Raw genomic sequence first — 18,512 nt, forward strand, 5'->3', positions numbered from 1 at the left:
AAATAATGTTAAAGGTAGTATTTCAACTGGCTGCCTATTGACCTAGATTAATTATCATAAAACTATTTTACTTGTTTTTCATGATTTTATCCTTTAGATCAACTATCCTACAGTTTTTATTTTCTTACGCCTCTCTCACACGTATCCATTTTTTTTCTGCAGTGTTGCTCTGTGAACTCAGTGGGCCGCTGTTGTCTCGTCTGTTGCAGTGCTAGTATATTTACAGCAGCACCGCCTCTTCATTTCAATGTGTCAGAGACTAAGGGTAGGCACAGATTGCATTGTCTTCGGTAGCCGAGCGGATATACACTGCCAGACAAATCTATCGTTGCTTTGCTTCACAGCCGAGGACTGTTTTCTCTTTTTATTTGGATTTTATATTTTACCATCTTTCTTTTGGATTTGTACGTGGCTTTCGGTCCTTGTTTCCGCGATCAATCTAAACAATGAGACGGCAAGTACTGTTGTGTATGTCGATCCTCTCTCTTAGCTCAGTGTTCGGGCAGGTCAGCTATTCTATCCCGGAGGAAATGGTGACTGGCTCTTTGGTTGGAAATATCGCACAAGATTTAGGTTTAGACGTCAAACGACTTAGGCAGGGTAATGCCCGTGTTTATTCTGGTGACAGCAGTGAGTACATAGAGCTCAACAGCGAGAGAGGAGTCCTCCTTATTAAAGAGAGAATAGACAGAGAGGTGTTATGTGGAGAGACGATGCCGTGCGCCGTGCATTTTCAGATTGTGTTAGAAAATCCTATGGAGTTTTATAGCGTAACAGTGGAAATAACAGATGTCAATGACAATGCACCAACCTTTGAAAAGGGCGAAATAAAATTTATAATAAGCGAGTCTGCTGTTGTTGGAGCAAAATTTGATTTAGAAAGAGCTGTGGATTTAGATGTTGGTGTAAATGGTCTCCAAAGCTACGTCCTAAAACCAAGTGATAATTTTTTACTTAAATTACAAAACCAAGCCGATGGGATAAAGAATGTGGAAATGGTCTTACAAAAGCCTCTAGACAGAGAGAAAGATGAATTTATTTCGTTGGCGTTGACGGCTGTAGATGGAGGAGAGCCTCAGATGTCAGGAACAATGCAGATTCTCATCACAGTGTTAGATGCAAACGACAATGCGCCTGTTTTTACACAGCCGGTATACAAAGGCACTGTAGCTGAAAATGCTGCGAAAGGAACAATCGTGACCACCGTGAGTGCGTCAGATGCAGATCATGGATTAAATGGTAAAATAACATATTCAATCACAAATACTCTGGATGACGTCAGACAAATGTTTGAAGTAAATGAGGAAAATGGCGAGATAAAGGTGCTCGGACGTCTGGACTTTGAAAAGAAAAGACATTTTCAGATAAATGTACGAGCGAGAGATAATGGTGGGCTAACAGACTCTTGTAAAGTGATTGTTGACGTGATTGATATAAATGACAATAAGCCAACGATTAAAATCATGTCTAAATCAGCAATTATATCAGAGAGTGCAAATTCCAACACAGTAGTTACCATGATTAATATCCAAGACCCAGACTCAGGCGAAAATGGTAAAGTTCAGTGTTTCATAAATGCGAACATACCTTTCATACTGAAATCGACGTCTAATAATTTCTATAGTTTAGTGACAGAAGGTGATTTAGACAGAGAGAGAGCATCTGAGTATAACATCACAGTGACGTGTTCTGATGAGGGAGTGCCCTCCCTCTCCAGCAGCGTGACTCTCACTTTGCAGATCTCTGACGTGAATGACAACGCTCCTGTGTTTGACAGGAGCTCATATGAGGCCTCGATTGTAGAGAACAACACACCAGGCCTCTCTATATTCACAGTGAGAGCCAGAGACGCTGACTGGAAGCAGAATGCCCGTGTTTCTTACATCCTGGAGGACTCCTCAGTGAACGGAGTGCCAGTGTCCTCATATGTGTCTGTGAGTGCTGATAGTGGAGTCATCAATGCAGTGCGCTCTTTTGACTACGAGCAGATCAAAGACTTCCAGTTCCGCGTCAGAGCTCAGGATGGAGGCTCTCCTCCACTCAGCAGCAACGTGACAGTGAGAATGGTGATCCAGGACCAGAACGACAACCCCCCTCAGGTCCTGTACCCAGTCCAGACTGGAGGCTCAGTGGTGGCTGAGATGGTGCCTCGTGCAGCAGACGTGGGCTATCTGGTGACCAAAGTGGTGGCTGTTGATGTGGACTCTGGCCAGAATGCGTGGCTGTCGTATAAACTGCAGAGAGCCACAGACAGGGCGCTGTTTGAGGTGGGCTCCCAGAATGGAGAGATCAGAACTATCCGCCAAGTGAGTGATAAAGATGCAGTCAAACAGAGACTGACTGTTATCGTGGAGGACAACGGACAGCCGTCTCGTTCAGCCACAGTCATTGTGAACGTGGCGGTGGCGGACAGCTTCCCTGAAGTGCTGTCTGAGTTCACTGACTTCACACAGGACAAGGAGTACAATGACAACCTGACGTTTTACTTGGTGCTGGCTCTGGCTGTGGTGTCGTTCCTGTTCATCACGTGTTTGGTGGTGATTATCTCAGTGAAAATCTACCGATGGAGACAGTCTCGCATCCTCTATCACTCCAGTCTTCCTGTGATTCCATATTATCCTCCACGTTACTCAGACACTCTGGGCACAGGGACTCTCCAGCACGTGTACAATTACGAGGTGTGCAGGACGACTGACTCGAGGAAGAGTGACTGTAAGTTCGGCAGAGGTGGTAGTCAGAACGTGCTGATCATGGACCCCAGTTCAACAGGGACCATGCAGAGGATTCAGAGTGAGAAGAGCATCCTGGATGAACCAGACTCTCCTTTGGAGGTCAGAATTTAAAAGCTCTCTATTTCCATGGCAACATTTGCTACCAATCACGTTGTGTTCGATTTCAGCACCTTGGAGAGCGGTAGTGGAAATTATATGTATTACAATACGCACAATTAAAAAAAAAATCCTATTATATTTAGGCACACGGTTGTTTTCCAGTTTTTTTTTTTCATCCCAGTGGTCTCTTTTATGTCCTGTTTTTTATTTAAGTGTTTTTAGAAAATGCCCCAAAGAGATCCGTTCAGTGTCGCCGTCTTTTACACTTGTCCATACTATGCAGTGTGTTTTGCATATCTGACATGCAGTTTTACTCATTGAACTCACAGCGCCGCTGTTGGCCAGTCTGTAACCGGTTTTCCGCAGACTTATTGTACCTCCCACCATGTCTTTATTTCAGAGAGAGAAATAGACTGATGCGAGACACACTGGTAGGGTATTTCTTGAGAAACAAAGCAGTGATTCTTGTTTTTCCGTGTGGGGAATATGCTCTAAACTGGCTCTCGTGAAGAAAATTCGGGGGTCAAATTTTCAAGTACGAACGTGGATCAACCTGGAATAACGTCGACAGGAACAATGACGGGGAGAGTACTATTGTTTTTCTCGGTCTTCTCCGTCAGCTCGGTGTTCGGCCAGGTCAGCTACTCTATCCCCGAGGAAATGCCAAAAGGCTCTCTGGTAGGAAACATGGCAAGAGATTTTGGCCTAGATCTAAAGAGACTGAAATCGGGTAAGGCTCGCATTTTTACTCGAGACAGCGACGGTTATATTGAGCTGAATAAGGAAAGAGGAGTCCTCCTCATCAAAGAGAGGATAGACAGAGAGGCGCTGTGTGGACAAACGACGCCCTGTGCTTTACATTTTCAGATTATATTAGAGAATCCGATGGAGTTTTACAGTGTTACTGTTGAGATCACAGATGTGAATGATAACCCTCCGTCATTTGAAAAGGAAAACGTCAAATTCAAAATTAGTGAATCTGCTGTTCGAGGAGCTAAATTCATTTTAGACCGGGCAATTGACCCTGATGTAGGATCAAATGGATTGCAGACATATAGACTTGAACCAACGGATAATTTTGTTGTAAAATTGCACGATCAGGCAGATGGGACAAAAAATGTCGAAATGGTGTTAGAGAAGCCTCTAGACAGAGAAAAGAACGAGCAGCTTTCTTTGGTCCTGACGGCGGTGGATGGAGGAGAGCCGCAGATGACTGGGACGATGCAGATTCTGATCACAGTTTTAGACGCCAATGATAATGCCCCTGTTTTCACTCAGTCTGTTTATAAAGCTTCTGTAAAAGAAAACGCCCCTGTAGGAACTGTTATCGTGACTGTTACTGCCACGGATGCAGATCACGGATCGTATGGTCGGATAACTTATTCTGTTTCAAATGTTTTAGATCACGCCCGTGGGTTATTTGACGTCAATGATGAAAGTGGTGAAATAAGGCTAAAAGGAAATGTTGACTATGAAAAAGCTCGAACATTTCAGATCAATATTAGGGCAAGTGATGATGGAGGACTCGTTGATTCTTGCAAGGTGATGATTGACGTCATCGACGTAAATGACAATACGCCTGATATTAAAATAATGTCAAAATCAAACGTGATATCTGAAGATGCCGAGCCGGGAACAGTTGTAACAATGATAAATATTGAAGACGCAGACTCAGGTGAAAATGGGAAGGTCCAATGTAGCATTAGTGATAATATACCTTTTATAATGAAGTCTGCAAACAATAATTTCTACAGTTTGGTGACAGACAGTGAATTAGACAGAGAGAGAGCCTCTGAGTATAACATCACAGTGACGTGTTCTGATGAGGGAGTGCCCTCCCTCTCCAGCAGCGTGACTCTCACCTTGCAGATCTCTGACGTGAATGACAACGCTCCTGTGTTTGACAGGAGCTCATATGAGGCCTCGATTGTAGAGAACAACACACCAGGCCTCTCTATATTCACAGTGAGAGCCAGAGACGCTGACTGGAAGCAGAATGCCCGTGTTTCTTACATCCTGGAGGACTCCTCAGTGAACGGAGTGCCAGTGTCCTCATATGTGTCTGTGAGTGCTGATAGTGGAGTCATCAATGCAGTGCGCTCTTTTGACTACGAGCAGATCAAAGAGTTCCAGTTCCGCGTCAGAGCTCAGGATGGAGGCTCTCCTCCACTCAGCAGCAACGTGACAGTGAGAATGGTGATCCAGGACCAGAACGACAACCCCCCTCAGGTCCTGTACCCAGTCCAGACCGGAGGCTCAGTGGTGGCTGAGATGGTGCCTCGTGCAGCAGATGTGGGCTATCTGGTGACCAAAGTGGTGGCTGTTGATGTGGACTCTGGCCAGAATGCGTGGCTGTCGTATAAACTGCAGAGAGCCACAGACAGGGCGCTGTTTGAGGTGGGCTCCCAGAATGGAGAGATCAGAACTATCCGCCAAGTGAGTGATAAAGATGCAGTCAAACAGAGACTGACTGTTATCGTGGAGGACAACGGACAGCCGTCTCGTTCAGCCACAGTCATTGTGAACGTGGCGGTGGCGGACAGCTTCCCTGAAGTGCTGTCTGAGTTCACTGACTTCACACAGGACAAGGAGTACAATGACAACCTGACGTTTTACTTGGTGCTGGCTCTGGCTGTGGTGTCGTTCCTGTTCATCACGTGTTTGGTGGTGATTATCTCAGTGAAGATCTACCGATGGAGACAGTCTCGAATCCTCTATCACTCCAGTCTACCTGTGATTCCATATTATCCTCCACGTTACTCAGACACTCTGGGCACAGGGACTCTCCAGCACGTGTACAATTACGAGGTGTGCAGGACGACTGACTCGAGGAAGAGTGACTGTAAGTTCGGCAGAGGTGGTAGTCAGAACGTGCTGATCATGGACCCCAGTTCAACAGGGACCATGCAGAGGATTCAGAGTGAGAAGAGCATCCTGGATGAACCAGACTCTCCTTTGGAGGTCAGAATTTAAAAGCTCTCTATTTCCATGGTAATTTTTGCTTCCAATCACGTTGATTTCGACTTCAGCACCTTGGAGAGCGATAGTGGAAATTATATGTATTTGAACTTGTACCATTGTTTTAAATTTTGCTGTTATATTTAGGCACACGGATGTTTTGCAGTTGTTTTCATCCCAGTGGTCCCTTTTATGTCCTGTTTTTTATTTAAATGTTTTTAGAAAATGCCCCAAAGAGATCCGTTCAGTGTCGCCGTCTTTTACACTTGTCCATACTATGCAGTGTGTTTTGCATATCTGACATGCAGTTTTACTCATTGAACTCACAGCGCCGCTGTTGGCCAGTCTGTGACCGGTTTTCCGCAGACTTATTGTACCTCCCACCATGTCTTTATTTCAGAGAGAGAAATAGACTGATGCGAGACACACTGGTAGGGTATTTCTTGAGAAACAAAGCAGTGATTCTTGTTTTTCCGTGTGGGGAATATGCTCTAAACTGGCTCTCGTGAAGAAAATTCGGGGGTCAAATTTCCACGACGGACGTGAAACAACCTTGAATAACGTCGACAGGAACAATGACGGGGAGAGTACTATTGTTTTTCTCGGTCTTCTCCGTCAGCTCGGTGTTCGGCCAGGTCAGCTACTCTATCCCCGAGGAAATGCCAAAAGGCTCTCTGGTAGGGAACATGGCAAGAGATTTTGGCTTAGATCTAAAGAGACTGAAATCGGGTAAGGCTCGCATTTATACTCGTGATAGCCACGGTTATATTGAGCTGAACAAGGAAAGAGGAGTCCTCCTCATCAAAGAGAGGATAGACAGAGAGGCGCTGTGTGGACAAACGACGCCCTGTGCTTTACATTTTCAGATTATATTAGAGAATCCGATGGAGTTTTACAGTGTTACTGTTGAGATCACAGATGTGAATGATAACCCTCCGTCATTTGAAAAGGAAAACGTCAAATTCAAAATTAGTGAATCTGCTGCACGTGGAGCTACATTCATATTAGACCGGGCAATTGACCCTGATGTAGGATCAAATGGATTGCAGACATATAGACTTGAACCAACGGATAATTTTGTTGTAAAATTGCACGATCAGGCAGATGGGACAAAAAATGTCGAAATGGTGTTAGAGAAGCCTCTAGACAGAGAAAAGAACGAGCAGCTTTCTTTGGTCCTGACGGCGGTGGATGGAGGAGAGCCGCAGATGACTGGGACGATGCAGATTCTGATCACAGTTTTAGACGTCAATGATAATGCCCCTGTTTTCACTCAGTCTGTTTATAAAGCCTCTATACAAGAAAACGCCCCTGTAGGAACTGTTATCGTGACTGTTACTGCCACGGATGCAGATCACGGATCTAATGGTCGGATAACTTATTCTGTTTCAAATGTTTTAGATCACGCCCGTGGGTTATTTGACGTCAATGATGAAAGTGGTGAAATAAGGCTAAAAGGAAATGTTGACTATGAAAAAGCTCGAACATTTCAGATCAATATTAGGGCAAGTGATGATGGAGGACTAGTTGCCTCCTGTAAGGTAATGATTGACGTAATTGACGTGAACGACAACAAGCCTGATATCCATATAATGTCAAAATCGAATGTGATTTCAGAAGATGCCGAGCCAGGAACAGTTGTAACAATGATAAATATTGAAGACGCAGACTCGGGTGAAAATGGGAAGGTCCAATGTAGCATTAATGATAATATACCTTTTATAATGAAGTCTTCAAATAATAATTTCTACAGTTTAATGACAGACAGTGGGTTAGACAGAGAGAGAGCCTCTGAGTATAACATCACAGTGACGTGTTCTGATGAGGGAGTGCCCTCCCTCTCCAGCAGCGTGACTCTCACCTTGCAGATCTCTGACGTGAATGACAACGCTCCTGTGTTTGACAGGAGCTCATATGAGGCCTCGATTGTAGAGAACAACACACCAGGCCTCTCTATATTCACAGTGAGAGCCAGAGACGCTGACTGGAAGCAGAATGCCCGTGTTTCTTACATCCTGGAGGACTCCTCAGTGAACGGAGTGCCAGTGTCCTCATATGTGTCTGTGAGTGCTGATAGTGGAGTCATCAATGCAGTGCGCTCTTTTGACTACGAGCAGATCAAAGACTTCCAGTTCCGCGTCAGAGCTCAGGATGGAGGCTCTCCTCCACTCAGCAGCAATGTTACTGTGAGAATGTTGATCCAGGACCAGAACGACAACCCCCCTCAGGTCCTGTACCCAGTCCAGACTGGAGGCTCAGTGGTGGCTGAGATGGTGCCTCGTGCAGCAGACGTGGGCTATCTGGTGACCAAAGTGGTGGCTGTTGATGTGGACTCTGGCCAGAATGCGTGGCTGTCGTATAAACTGCAGAGAGCCACAGACAGGGCGCTGTTTGAGGTGGGCTCCCAGAATGGAGAGATCAGAACTATCCGCCAAGTGAGTGATAAAGATGCAGTCAAACAGAGACTGACTGTTATCGTGGAGGACAACGGACAGCCGTCTCGTTCAGCCACGGTCATTGTGAACGTGGCGGTGGCGGACAGCTTCCCTGAAGTGCTGTCTGAGTTCACTGACTTCACACAGGACAAGGAGTACAATGACAACCTGACGTTTTACTTGGTGCTGGCTCTGGCTGTGGTGTCGTTCCTGTTCATCACGTGTTTGGTGGTGATTATCTCAGTGAAAATCTACCGATGGAGACAGTCTCGCATCCTCTATCACTCCAGTCTTCCTGTGATTCCATATTATCCTCCACGTTACTCAGACACTCTGGGCACAGGGACTCTCCAGCACGTGTACAATTACGAGGTGTGCAGGACGACTGACTCGAGGAAGAGTGACTGTAAGTTCGGCAGAGGTGGTAGTCAGAACGTGCTGATCATGGACCCCAGTTCAACAGGGACCATGCAGAGGATTCAGAGTGAGAAGAGCATCCTGGATGAACCAGACTCTCCTCTCGAGGTCAGAATTTGATATCGAGCCACATCCCAAGTTGAAATTATGTCCAGCACCACGGACAGAGACACAGTGATATCTATCTATCCTATCCTATCTATCTATCTATCTATCTATCTTGTAGTGTTTTGTCTCCTTTATACATATACCATTTTTCTGCAGTTTCATTTTACGTCCCTAAGCGCCGCTGTTGGTTAGTGTGTTTAAAACATATGAGCGTTTCCTCCCTCTTACTCGTATCTGAATCCATTTTACTCGGTGTTGTCCGCTGACAAAGCTTGTGACTCAGCTTTCACCAAACCTTTTTCAGATATTTCTTCTATAATCAGAGACTTTCCGAAGGTTCGCATGGATGATGGATATGGGGTTATTTCGCCGGTTTTCAAGCGAAAAATCGTCTTCATGGTGGCCGCTGCTTCTATGCCTTTGTGTCGCAGAAATCGCTCACGGCCAGGTCCGTTATTCTACACCTGAGGAAATGACTACCGGCTCGGTTGTCGGAAACATCATTCAGGACCTTGGCTTGGATGTTAAACGGCTTAAATCTGGGCGAGCTCGGATATTTACCGAGGACGGCAGTGAGTACATTGGTTTGAATGCAGAAAAGGGAACTCTGATTGTCTCAAAAAGAATAGACAGAGAAGAATTGTGCAAGCAAGTGTCTCCATGCTCTCTACATTTTCAAGTCATCTTAGAAAATCCGATGGAGCTTCATCGAATAGATGTAGAGATAACAGATATTAATGACAATGCGCCGTTTTTCCCTAAAAAGGAATATAGTTTCCAGGTTATTGAATCCGCTTCACCAGGGGCTCGCTATGCGCTTGAGAGTGCAATAGATCCCGATGTGGATCATAACACCATTCAGACCTTTAAGCTCAACCCTGCAGATCATTTCAAATTAAATACAGTTTCTCGACCTGATGGGACAAAATATATTGAAATGGTTCTTCATACGTCACTGGATCGAGAAAAACAAGAGGAGCATAAATTAATTCTGACAGCATTTGATGGTGGGAATCCTCAGAAATCGGGTTCTGTTAAAATAAATGTCGTTGTTTTGGATGCAAATGACAATGCGCCAGTGTTCACCCAGTCTGTTTACAGAGTTACAGTTCCTGAAAATGCGTCTAAAGGCACTGTTTTACTGAGAGCCAGCGCCACTGATAATGATAAGGATGCAAACGAAGAGATTAATTATTCTTTCTCCCAGCATACAGGCAGTGCCTCCACCCTGTTTAATATGGATCCTAATACCGGAGAAATAAGTGTAACTGGTGTGTTGGATTATGAAAAAGCTAAACATTATGAGATTGATATCGAAGCGACAGACAAAGGAGGGCTGACAGACACTAGCAAGGTGCAAATCGAGGTGACTGATCTCAATGACAATGCCCCCGTAATAAGCATTATTTCCCTTTCCAATTCTGTACCAGAAGATGCAGCTTCAGAAACGGTTATAGCAATGCTTAACGTTAAAGACATAGACTCTGGTAAAAATGGCCAAGTTAACTGTTATATAAGCCCAAATTTACCTTTTAAAATCAAGTCAACTTCGTCTAATTTCTATAGCCTGATTTCTGATGATGTTTTGGACCGGGAAACGGTACCAGAATATAATATAACAATAACAGCAAAGGATGAGGGTTCTCCTTCTTTTTCTACAAACAAAACTATTAATTTAAAAATATCAGATGTGAATGACCACGCCCCAGTGTTCCCACAGCAATTTATGACCGCCTTTATCACTGAAAACAATTCACCTGGCATGTCAGTGCTCTCTGTCAAAGCCAGTGACAAAGACTCTGGTAATAATGCACGTATCTCTTACTTCCTTGAGGATGGCCAGCTAAATGGGATGTCAGCCTCTGCCTATTTTTCAGTGAATGTAGAGAGTGGAGAGATACTTGCAGTGCGCTCTTTTGACTACGAGCAAATCAAAGAGCTTCGTATCCGCGTCAGAGCTCAGGATGGAGGCTCTCCTCCACTCAGCAGCAACGTGACAGTGAGAATGGTGATCCAGGACCAGAACGACAACCCCCCTCAGGTCCTGTACCCAGTCCAGACTGGAGGCTCAGTGGTGGCTGAGATGGTGCCTCGTGCAGCAGACGTGGGCTATCTGGTGACCAAAGTGGTGGCTGTTGATGTGGACTCTGGCCAGAATGCGTGGCTGTCGTATAAACTGCAGAGAGCCACAGACAGGGCGCTGTTTGAGGTGGGCTCCCAGAATGGAGAGATCAGAACTATCCGCCAAGTGAGTGATAAAGATGCAGTCAAACAGAGACTGACTGTTATCGTGGAGGACAACGGCCAGCCGTCTCGTTCAGCCACAGTCATTGTGAACGTGGCGGTGGCGGACAGCTTCCCTGAAGTGCTGTCTGAGTTCACTGACTTCACACAGGACAAGGAGTACAATGACAACCTGACGTTTTACTTGGTGCTGGCTCTGGCTGTGGTGTCGTTCCTGTTCATCACGTGTTTGGTGGTGATTATTTCAGTGAAAATCTACCGATGGAGGCGTGAGCGTATGTATTGCAAATCCAGTGGGAATCTTCCTGTTATTCCGTATTACCCGTCCCTTTACGCAGACACCTTGGGCACTGGTACGTTGAAACCAGCATTCAGTTACGAGGTGTACGGAACAACAGACTCCCGGAAGAGTGATGTTAAATATACTCGACCTTTCAGTCAAAGTACTCTGAGTGTTGACCACAGTGGCACCAGGACGGTGCCCAGGCATAGCACTGAGTCTGAGAACGTGCTCACTGAGGTGAGACCCGCCTCTTTTCCTTCCTTTATACTCTCTTACCATTATTTTCACTTTCTTGTCTTTTAGTTCTTGATGCCAAGTGTTGTTGACTTCTCAGTCATTATCTAGCTGTGGTACAGTATCAACTAACTGCTCACTGAAGGGTCTATTTTGTTGAGCCAATATTATTTTAAGAGAAGTAGTTTATTCTTAATTCCTTTGAATGTTAAAATGCATCATTTGGCTGAATTTCAAGTCGTCACATTTATGTTAATAGAATTGAAAGATTATGCCAGTCAGCCATATTTGAAAAATGATATCAACACCGACCTGTTTTGCCCCCTTTTTAATAATCAGATTTCAGTTAAAACTATTACATTCTTGAGTACAAGGATTCCTAATCCTGTCTTTGAATTTCTCATGCTACAAAATGTAGTTCAATTGTACATTGTAAGCTGTTTGCAGCACAAAAGGTGAAATATGATTTCAGTATGTACTCATAGCATTTTCTGCACTAGATAATCACTCAGCTGAGTCTAGTGTTGACTGTTTGCACAGTTTAATAAAGCAGTGATGTAGGAATGCAGATTTCCAGTGAGAGCTGTATGTATTAAAAGTAGTGAGTGTCTTCATGTCTGTTAGGAAGATCAACCAACTTTGTCATACAGTATGTGATGAAGAGCTGTCAGCAGTGATAAAACTTAGGGTAGGATGATAAACCGAATCTAAGAATTTTAGAGTGGGGGCAGAGGCATGCCTGTGAATTACAACTCCATAATCCAACAGATATTCATCATTCAATGAGCGGATCTCTTTGGAGCATTTTCTAAAAACACTTAAATGAAAAACAGTACATAAACGGGGACCACTGGGATGAAAACAACTGGTAAACATCTGTGTGCCTAAATATAATAGCATATTCAGGCTCCAAAGTCTTTACATGTAAATTGTGTGTGTAGGTTCTCATTCATCCAGATTTTGCTATTCAAATCTTTGTCAAGGGGGCAACTGGACATGATTGAGGTTCTTAAAGACATTTCACCTTTCCTCTAAAAGAACTGAAGAAGCCTTGTTGAAAATTTGGATAGTTGTAAATTGTTATCCCTGCCTTTAAAGAAAAGCATATATTTGGTTTTGTTTACATTTTGGATTAATTTGTTGATGGCTGCATCTTGCAGATTGTGAGTGCTTGTTGTAGGATTTCAGTAGCCTTCTGATCTGTATCAGTAAAGCAGTACAAGACTATATCAGACAATTAACAAGCAAGCAGTGTCACTAAAACACCATGCAGGTCTTCTTTTCTCATTTTTGTTTCTGTAGCAAACAGCATTCAAATTGCCTCCATCAATACTGATGCTTGTTGCACATGCTTCTACTGTGTAGTCGACTGTGGCTCCAGTTTTAGTTCTACCTGCTTTTCACAGAAACCATGTCTGTATTGACTTCCGTGGATATTTACATATTTCTTTCCAGATAGGTTGAAGTACAAAGTAGTTGATTCTTTATTTCTAAGCTGTTTATTTGGGTTTGTGAATGTGTGCTTGTTTGGGATGCTGCAGAGAGGAATCAGCTTAAGACCATTTGTTGTTGAGCAGGATCAGATTCCTTCTATTGAAGGAATATTTAAAAATAACTTCTTAGTCTTTCAGTTTTGTTATACATTTGCTGCTAAGGTTGAAGTTTAGAGTTGTTGTTGGATGGTTACTGTGGAAAGGGAAATGTTGGATGCTGCTCTTGGATAGAACCCCCATGTTATATTTGCTTTATGACACCAGATCCTTGATAATTCTGTTGCTGGTGCCATTGTTACCTTTTTATAAATATTTTTTCAACCATATAGGGCTAGAAATTATATGCAGCATGTATCATTTGGCATGTACAAGTTGTATGTATAAATATGTGTTAATAACTTGGCACTTTGACAATCTGTTTATCAAGAGAACAATACATAACCTACTTTGATATCAATTCTGGGCTTCATCCCCACTGAAGCATTGCTACAGATTTCTCCCACTGAGATTCACACAGCCACACAGTGCACTACTTTTTCAGTGACCTAGTTCCTTCATAACATACTCCAGCCATTGGCATCAGGCTACATACCCACAGAAAATAAGCAGGGATGTAAAATGCAACCAAATGTTATAAAGGATGTTGATGCAAACTGCAAAAAGACACAAATTATGATGCTATGTTATGTGGGTGAAGAGATTTAAATTGTGTTGGAGAGTTGATGGTGGTGGGAAGATTGGGAACGAGGACGAACAGCAGCGTGATGGAGAGGAAGAGAGATGCAGCGGGGGAGGGGAAGAGGCACGTGGTAACCGGCACAGTCTCCACCATCCCTGTGCAGCATTTGTGTTAGTGATGCACGGCAGCCATTTTGATCTGCAGTCCTCTTTGTCTGTTCAGATACAGAGCTAAGAGAAGTGTAAAACAGTTGTGCCAGACTGTAGTTAGTGGCTGCCCTGAAGGGTACATAGAATAAAAGGAGATTTCTTATAGATAGAAAGGAATGGAAGCTAACAGGAGCTAACAAGGGTGGGAGGTAGAGATCCTCATCAGTTATATAACAAATGCCAAGGGATATCAGAAATCAGGACAGAGGATGAATGTTTATGTACAGAAATATTTCACAAAGTACAAGTAACCCAGATTAGGTTCAATTCTGTCCACACCTTATATAAACCACAATGAAGAGTTGTAAAATGACAGACTATATCTAGTGCCCTTAGGTAAGAGACTCTACCTGTGAAGGTTTTTATTCTATGCTGAATTACAAACCATCATGTTGTGTTTACACTGAAAGGGACTGTGTAGTTTAATTAGTTCTGAGGTGCGGAGAATAGGAATATAATAATATATTTTGTGTACTAACATACTTTTCAAGGCCTCTTACATTTTTTGCCCCTTTCTTCACGTGTGTTTGTATCATGTGACCAGGAAGTCTGGTTATATTTTCTCAGCTTTGAGCAGAAACCAAAGAAACACTTGATTTCCACTGCCTGGCTGCTGCGGGTGGTGCATGTGCTTAAACAATAAAATCTCCACCATGTTCATTTTGTGTGAAAATGAACAGAAGTTTACAAACTGCAAAGTTTTAACAAGGGTTATTTGTGTGAACCTTCATATCCACAGGAAGCAGTTTATCATCATTATATGTGGACATCTGTGTCTGCTTTACCTGTTTCAGCTGTGTTTAGATCACTATGTCTCCTTTTTCTCAGGTTTGTTAGAGATGAAGGTTTTTATTGAGTTCCATAAATTCTTTTGGTCACTTTCTCCATAGGGGTCAAAGCTCACTGAAAACAGCTTTACAAGCAGCTAAATGGTTCCGCCTGTTTTGTATCCTGTTCCCCCTCGGTGCTTTGTTGTTTAAGGATCCTACTTTGAAGCTGTCATCATTTATGTTGGATCTCTCACAAAGCCTTGATGACTAGTTTGCTTAACTTTTACCTGACCACAGAACTATAATTATGTGTGGAAGCGCCTGGTTCCCACTGTCCCTGGTTCCTGTTTAAGTGTCTTGCCTCCTTAGCCAGGCTGTCTGCTTAGCAGCACTGTGCCCATGTGTATGCCCATTGGCTCATCAGCATACTCGGCACTGTGTTTTTGTGCATTATGTTAATGTGGGTGCTATATCCCTTCATTTTTTGTTTACAAGGTATCCTAAATAATATAAATTACCATCATGGGTGGCCTAAAAATGATGTGGACATATAATGGTAGGGTTGATATCCTCTTTCCACCTGATAACTGCTGCTGCATATCCCTTTGAGACTGTTGTTTGTTTATTCATTTAAAAGTCTGCATTTAGGCTCATACAGGATAGAGACAGTTAGAGATAGGCTTTAAACTTAAGCCTTAAACTCCCTTAAATGACCCCATAGTTCTCCACCAGAACAGAAAACTTTAAGATGGTCAGACTTTGTTTTGTCTTGAGATGGAGACAAATAAAAGGCCAGTAATGCATGCAAGCTTAGAATGTGTTTGGAATGTAGTGATAGGCAACTTTAATGACTGAAATACTGCTGATCTCAGTGTTAAGATTTGATGGTAGAACAAAGACAAGAAATCTGGGAAGATCACAAGCAGTCATATATAAGTTTGTTTAAGTGTCTTTGAGACAAGCAGACACTTTTTTCTAAGATATTAGTTATGGTGCTGGTGGTGCTCCAGGAGTGGATGTGTTGAGTTTTGGACTGGCTGATTCTTCGGCAAGGATTACACAACGGATTACTTAGAATAGTGTAACACTGGACATCAGCCAAGTGGTGTCAAGCACATGAACACTTGTGCACATGTGTGTTTTCAGTATATGCTTTGCTTGTGTTGTTTGTGTGGTTGTTGTCTTGTTAACAGTGCACATCTTCTGTTTGAATAATAATAATAATAACTTCCTGCTCTTAAGACAATTAATGTGTTCTTAAAGAGGGCTAACATTTTTAGCTTCAAGAGGAGGTTATGATCATACTACACATTATAATTCCATTGATATTATAGCTACACTGTGACTCATAAGTAAAAGTCAGGTATTATAATCATTCATTTATGAGAATAAATCTTAATTTAGCAATCAGAGTAACTAAATATGAATTTACTGCCAAATAAACAATAGACTAGCTCACCTTGTGTTAAATAAGAGTAGGAACTATATGGCCTCTGTTCAGCAGCCACTGTTGGTTTTCAACAGCCTTCCTTTTTCCTCCTGATCTCATTTTCTGCATCCCTCCCCTCCCCCTCTCCAGCTGCACCACTCTGCAGAGAGAGGAAAAGACAGAGAGAACAGGAGAAGGAGACTGCTTAGTGAAAGACATTTTGGGCTGTCTATAAAAAGCCATTTATGCCATCACTTTTCATATCGTCCCTGTGAGGTTCCTCATTCTCTGGATATGAAGAAATATCTCCCTTGTACGTTTTTTTTTTTTTTTTCAGTCATTTGTCAAGAGATTTTTCATTACCCAGTGACCCATTATCATATGCTTTGAAATATATCATCATAGTTAAAATTTGTTACAATGAGCATTGTGTCTCTGCCTTTGCTCTCTTCTCCTTCATCCTGCATGTTGTTTTTGTAGCTGTTTTTTTGTCACCATTGCCAGCTCATGAAGCAGGGTGGGATGCAAGCAGAGCAAGGGAGGTGGGATGTGTTACCATAGCAACAAGCTGACTCACAGACAGGACTGTACCATCTTTAGGTTTATTTACAGGGGGTCAGCAGCAGACACAGCCTCTGAGCTGTGATGGCTCAGTGCATTTGATGATACTGAGACGATAGGAGCCACCCCTGTTTTGGGCATAAGGGTGCAGCATCCTCACACTGGGGTGCTGGCAAAAGAGAAGGTGGAGGAGGGGGAGAGGGTTGCGATGATTGCTTTTAATAGATTCTGTGACGGGTGCTGCCCTATTTGTTTTTCTTTCCCCCTTTTCAGCATGTTCATTGTGAATGTGGGACTCTATGTTTTGATGAGACAACTGTTTATTTTCTTTCTTTCTCATAAGGATGGCATTTTTTCCCCTCCTTGCTTTTACACCCCTTGGTTTATTGTTTTCCCAGTTGACCTGTTTATTTTTTGGATTTGTCATTTAATCAATGCATTGATCGTATTTTGTTACTTAAAGTATTCTCTGATAATCTAAAAGGATATTTTGCTCACTGATCATATAATCTACAGTACACTAGCCTGATAAAAATCAGTAGCTGCTTGAATTGTCTAAGAAGCTTAAAGTTGCCACCACATGGGCACTCAAACACATGAGCTGTGACAAACACAGGGTCACACAGCAAAGACTCTCATTAATAAGGCATGGATTTGTCTCTGGGCTTCGCCTAGAGGCCCCCTGCTGTTGTTAAGAGGGTAGTGCCTTTGTGCAGCAGTGTGATGCAGTATTATGGTTGTGATTTATACAATGATTGTTAAAGAAGGCTTTCAGTATCTTTAGTTCCCTTAATTAAGGCTGATCAGTGTTAGAGATCAGGCTGAAGTAGTTGTACCATAACGAAGTATTTATGTGCTTGTGTTCAAAGGGCAATTTGCCTGTTTTAGTATCTGTTATATGGCATATCAGCAGTTAATACATCATCATAGTGTAGTATGTTGTTGAAAATCATTCACAAACCATGACTTGTATATTTTTGGTAAAGCTGTCAGAGTGACCTCTGTCACTAATACTCTGTAATGTTTTTATTTTACTATGAAGTGATATTTTATTTATTTCTTGACGCTAATATTTTTTATTATATTTATCATACATTTTGTTAACAAGGGCATCATGTGTCTGCATTTTTTTAATCCTCTTTTTTCTAATTGTCTCACACTTACAAACACACTAACATCACAGTGTGCTTCCAGAAGTTTAGACATGTTTGATACTTATGGTTTTGTGTATTGGAATTGTACTTTGCTTGGCTCTTACTTACATCATTAAAATTGCCCTTTCTTAGGATTATTTGAGAAGAAAATATTAAATTCAGTTCAATTCAAAGAGTTTAATTGAGATGGAAAATGTGTCAGCATAGTACAAACACTGTATTAATTTATTTTGGCTGATTTAAATATATTAGAACTTTTTAATCATATGAAAATTGTTTTTAATGTATTAATTTAAGGAAACTATACACATTAATGTCCCCATGGGGAAATTTGTCATGGACTGTGGTCTGCAGTCGCAAAGAGAAGAAAAATCATACAAAACACAGTGCATTCCAAAACAGCAGCAATATCATCTAACTCTTTTTCACATATGCATAACATCTCTGACAACAGTGACATATTGTCATATTGCACGACCCCCTGACCTGTTTTGTATCATTTTGATGGACATACAGCAGGCAGCTGAATCCTTCTGTTGGTTAAACATTTATTTGTGCATATATCCACTAAAATTCTGAATCTGAGGATGCTGGTTTGAACATATACTACTAATACTTATCTTTTTCTAATCATATAAAACTATAATCACATTTTATTTGTTTTCTTTGTGATAAAAATGGCAGAGGAGATAGCCACACAATCATGC

General features: G+C 42.4%; 4 protein-coding genes across 4 annotated transcripts; all 4 read left to right on the forward strand.

Moving 5' to 3' along the window:
* Positions 1-360: 360 nt before the first annotated feature.
* LOC121516297 (protocadherin beta-16-like) lies at positions 361-2,843 on the forward strand. The gene has a single exon (XM_041797509.1). The coding sequence runs from the start codon at positions 447-449 to the stop codon at positions 2,841-2,843; it is 2,397 nt and encodes a 798-aa protein (XP_041653443.1). The 5' UTR covers positions 361-446.
* A 210-nt stretch (positions 2,844-3,053) lies between these two features.
* LOC121516300 (protocadherin beta-16-like) lies at positions 3,054-5,804 on the forward strand. Its single transcript, XM_041797511.1, has one exon. The coding sequence runs from the start codon at positions 3,408-3,410 to the stop codon at positions 5,802-5,804; it is 2,397 nt and encodes a 798-aa protein (XP_041653445.1). The 5' UTR covers positions 3,054-3,407.
* Positions 5,805-6,349: 545 nt separating this feature from the next.
* LOC121516299 (protocadherin beta-16-like) lies at positions 6,350-8,761 on the forward strand. Its single transcript, XM_041797510.1, has one exon. The coding sequence runs from the start codon at positions 6,365-6,367 to the stop codon at positions 8,759-8,761; it is 2,397 nt and encodes a 798-aa protein (XP_041653444.1). The 5' UTR covers positions 6,350-6,364.
* Positions 8,762-9,095: 334 nt separating this feature from the next.
* On the forward strand, positions 9,096-11,747 carry LOC121516120 (protocadherin beta-17-like). Its single transcript, XM_041797224.1, has 2 exons — positions 9,096-9,459; positions 10,747-11,747. The coding sequence occupies exons 1-2, from the start codon at positions 9,096-9,098 to the stop codon at positions 11,577-11,579; spliced, it is 1,197 nt and encodes a 398-aa protein (XP_041653158.1). The 3' UTR covers positions 11,580-11,747.
* The last annotated feature ends 6,765 nt before the right edge of the window (positions 11,748-18,512 follow it).

This window comes from Cheilinus undulatus, linkage group 10 (assembly GCF_018320785.1).
Source record: "Cheilinus undulatus linkage group 10, ASM1832078v1, whole genome shotgun sequence".
NCBI lineage: Eukaryota > Metazoa > Chordata > Actinopteri > Labriformes > Labridae > Cheilinus > Cheilinus undulatus.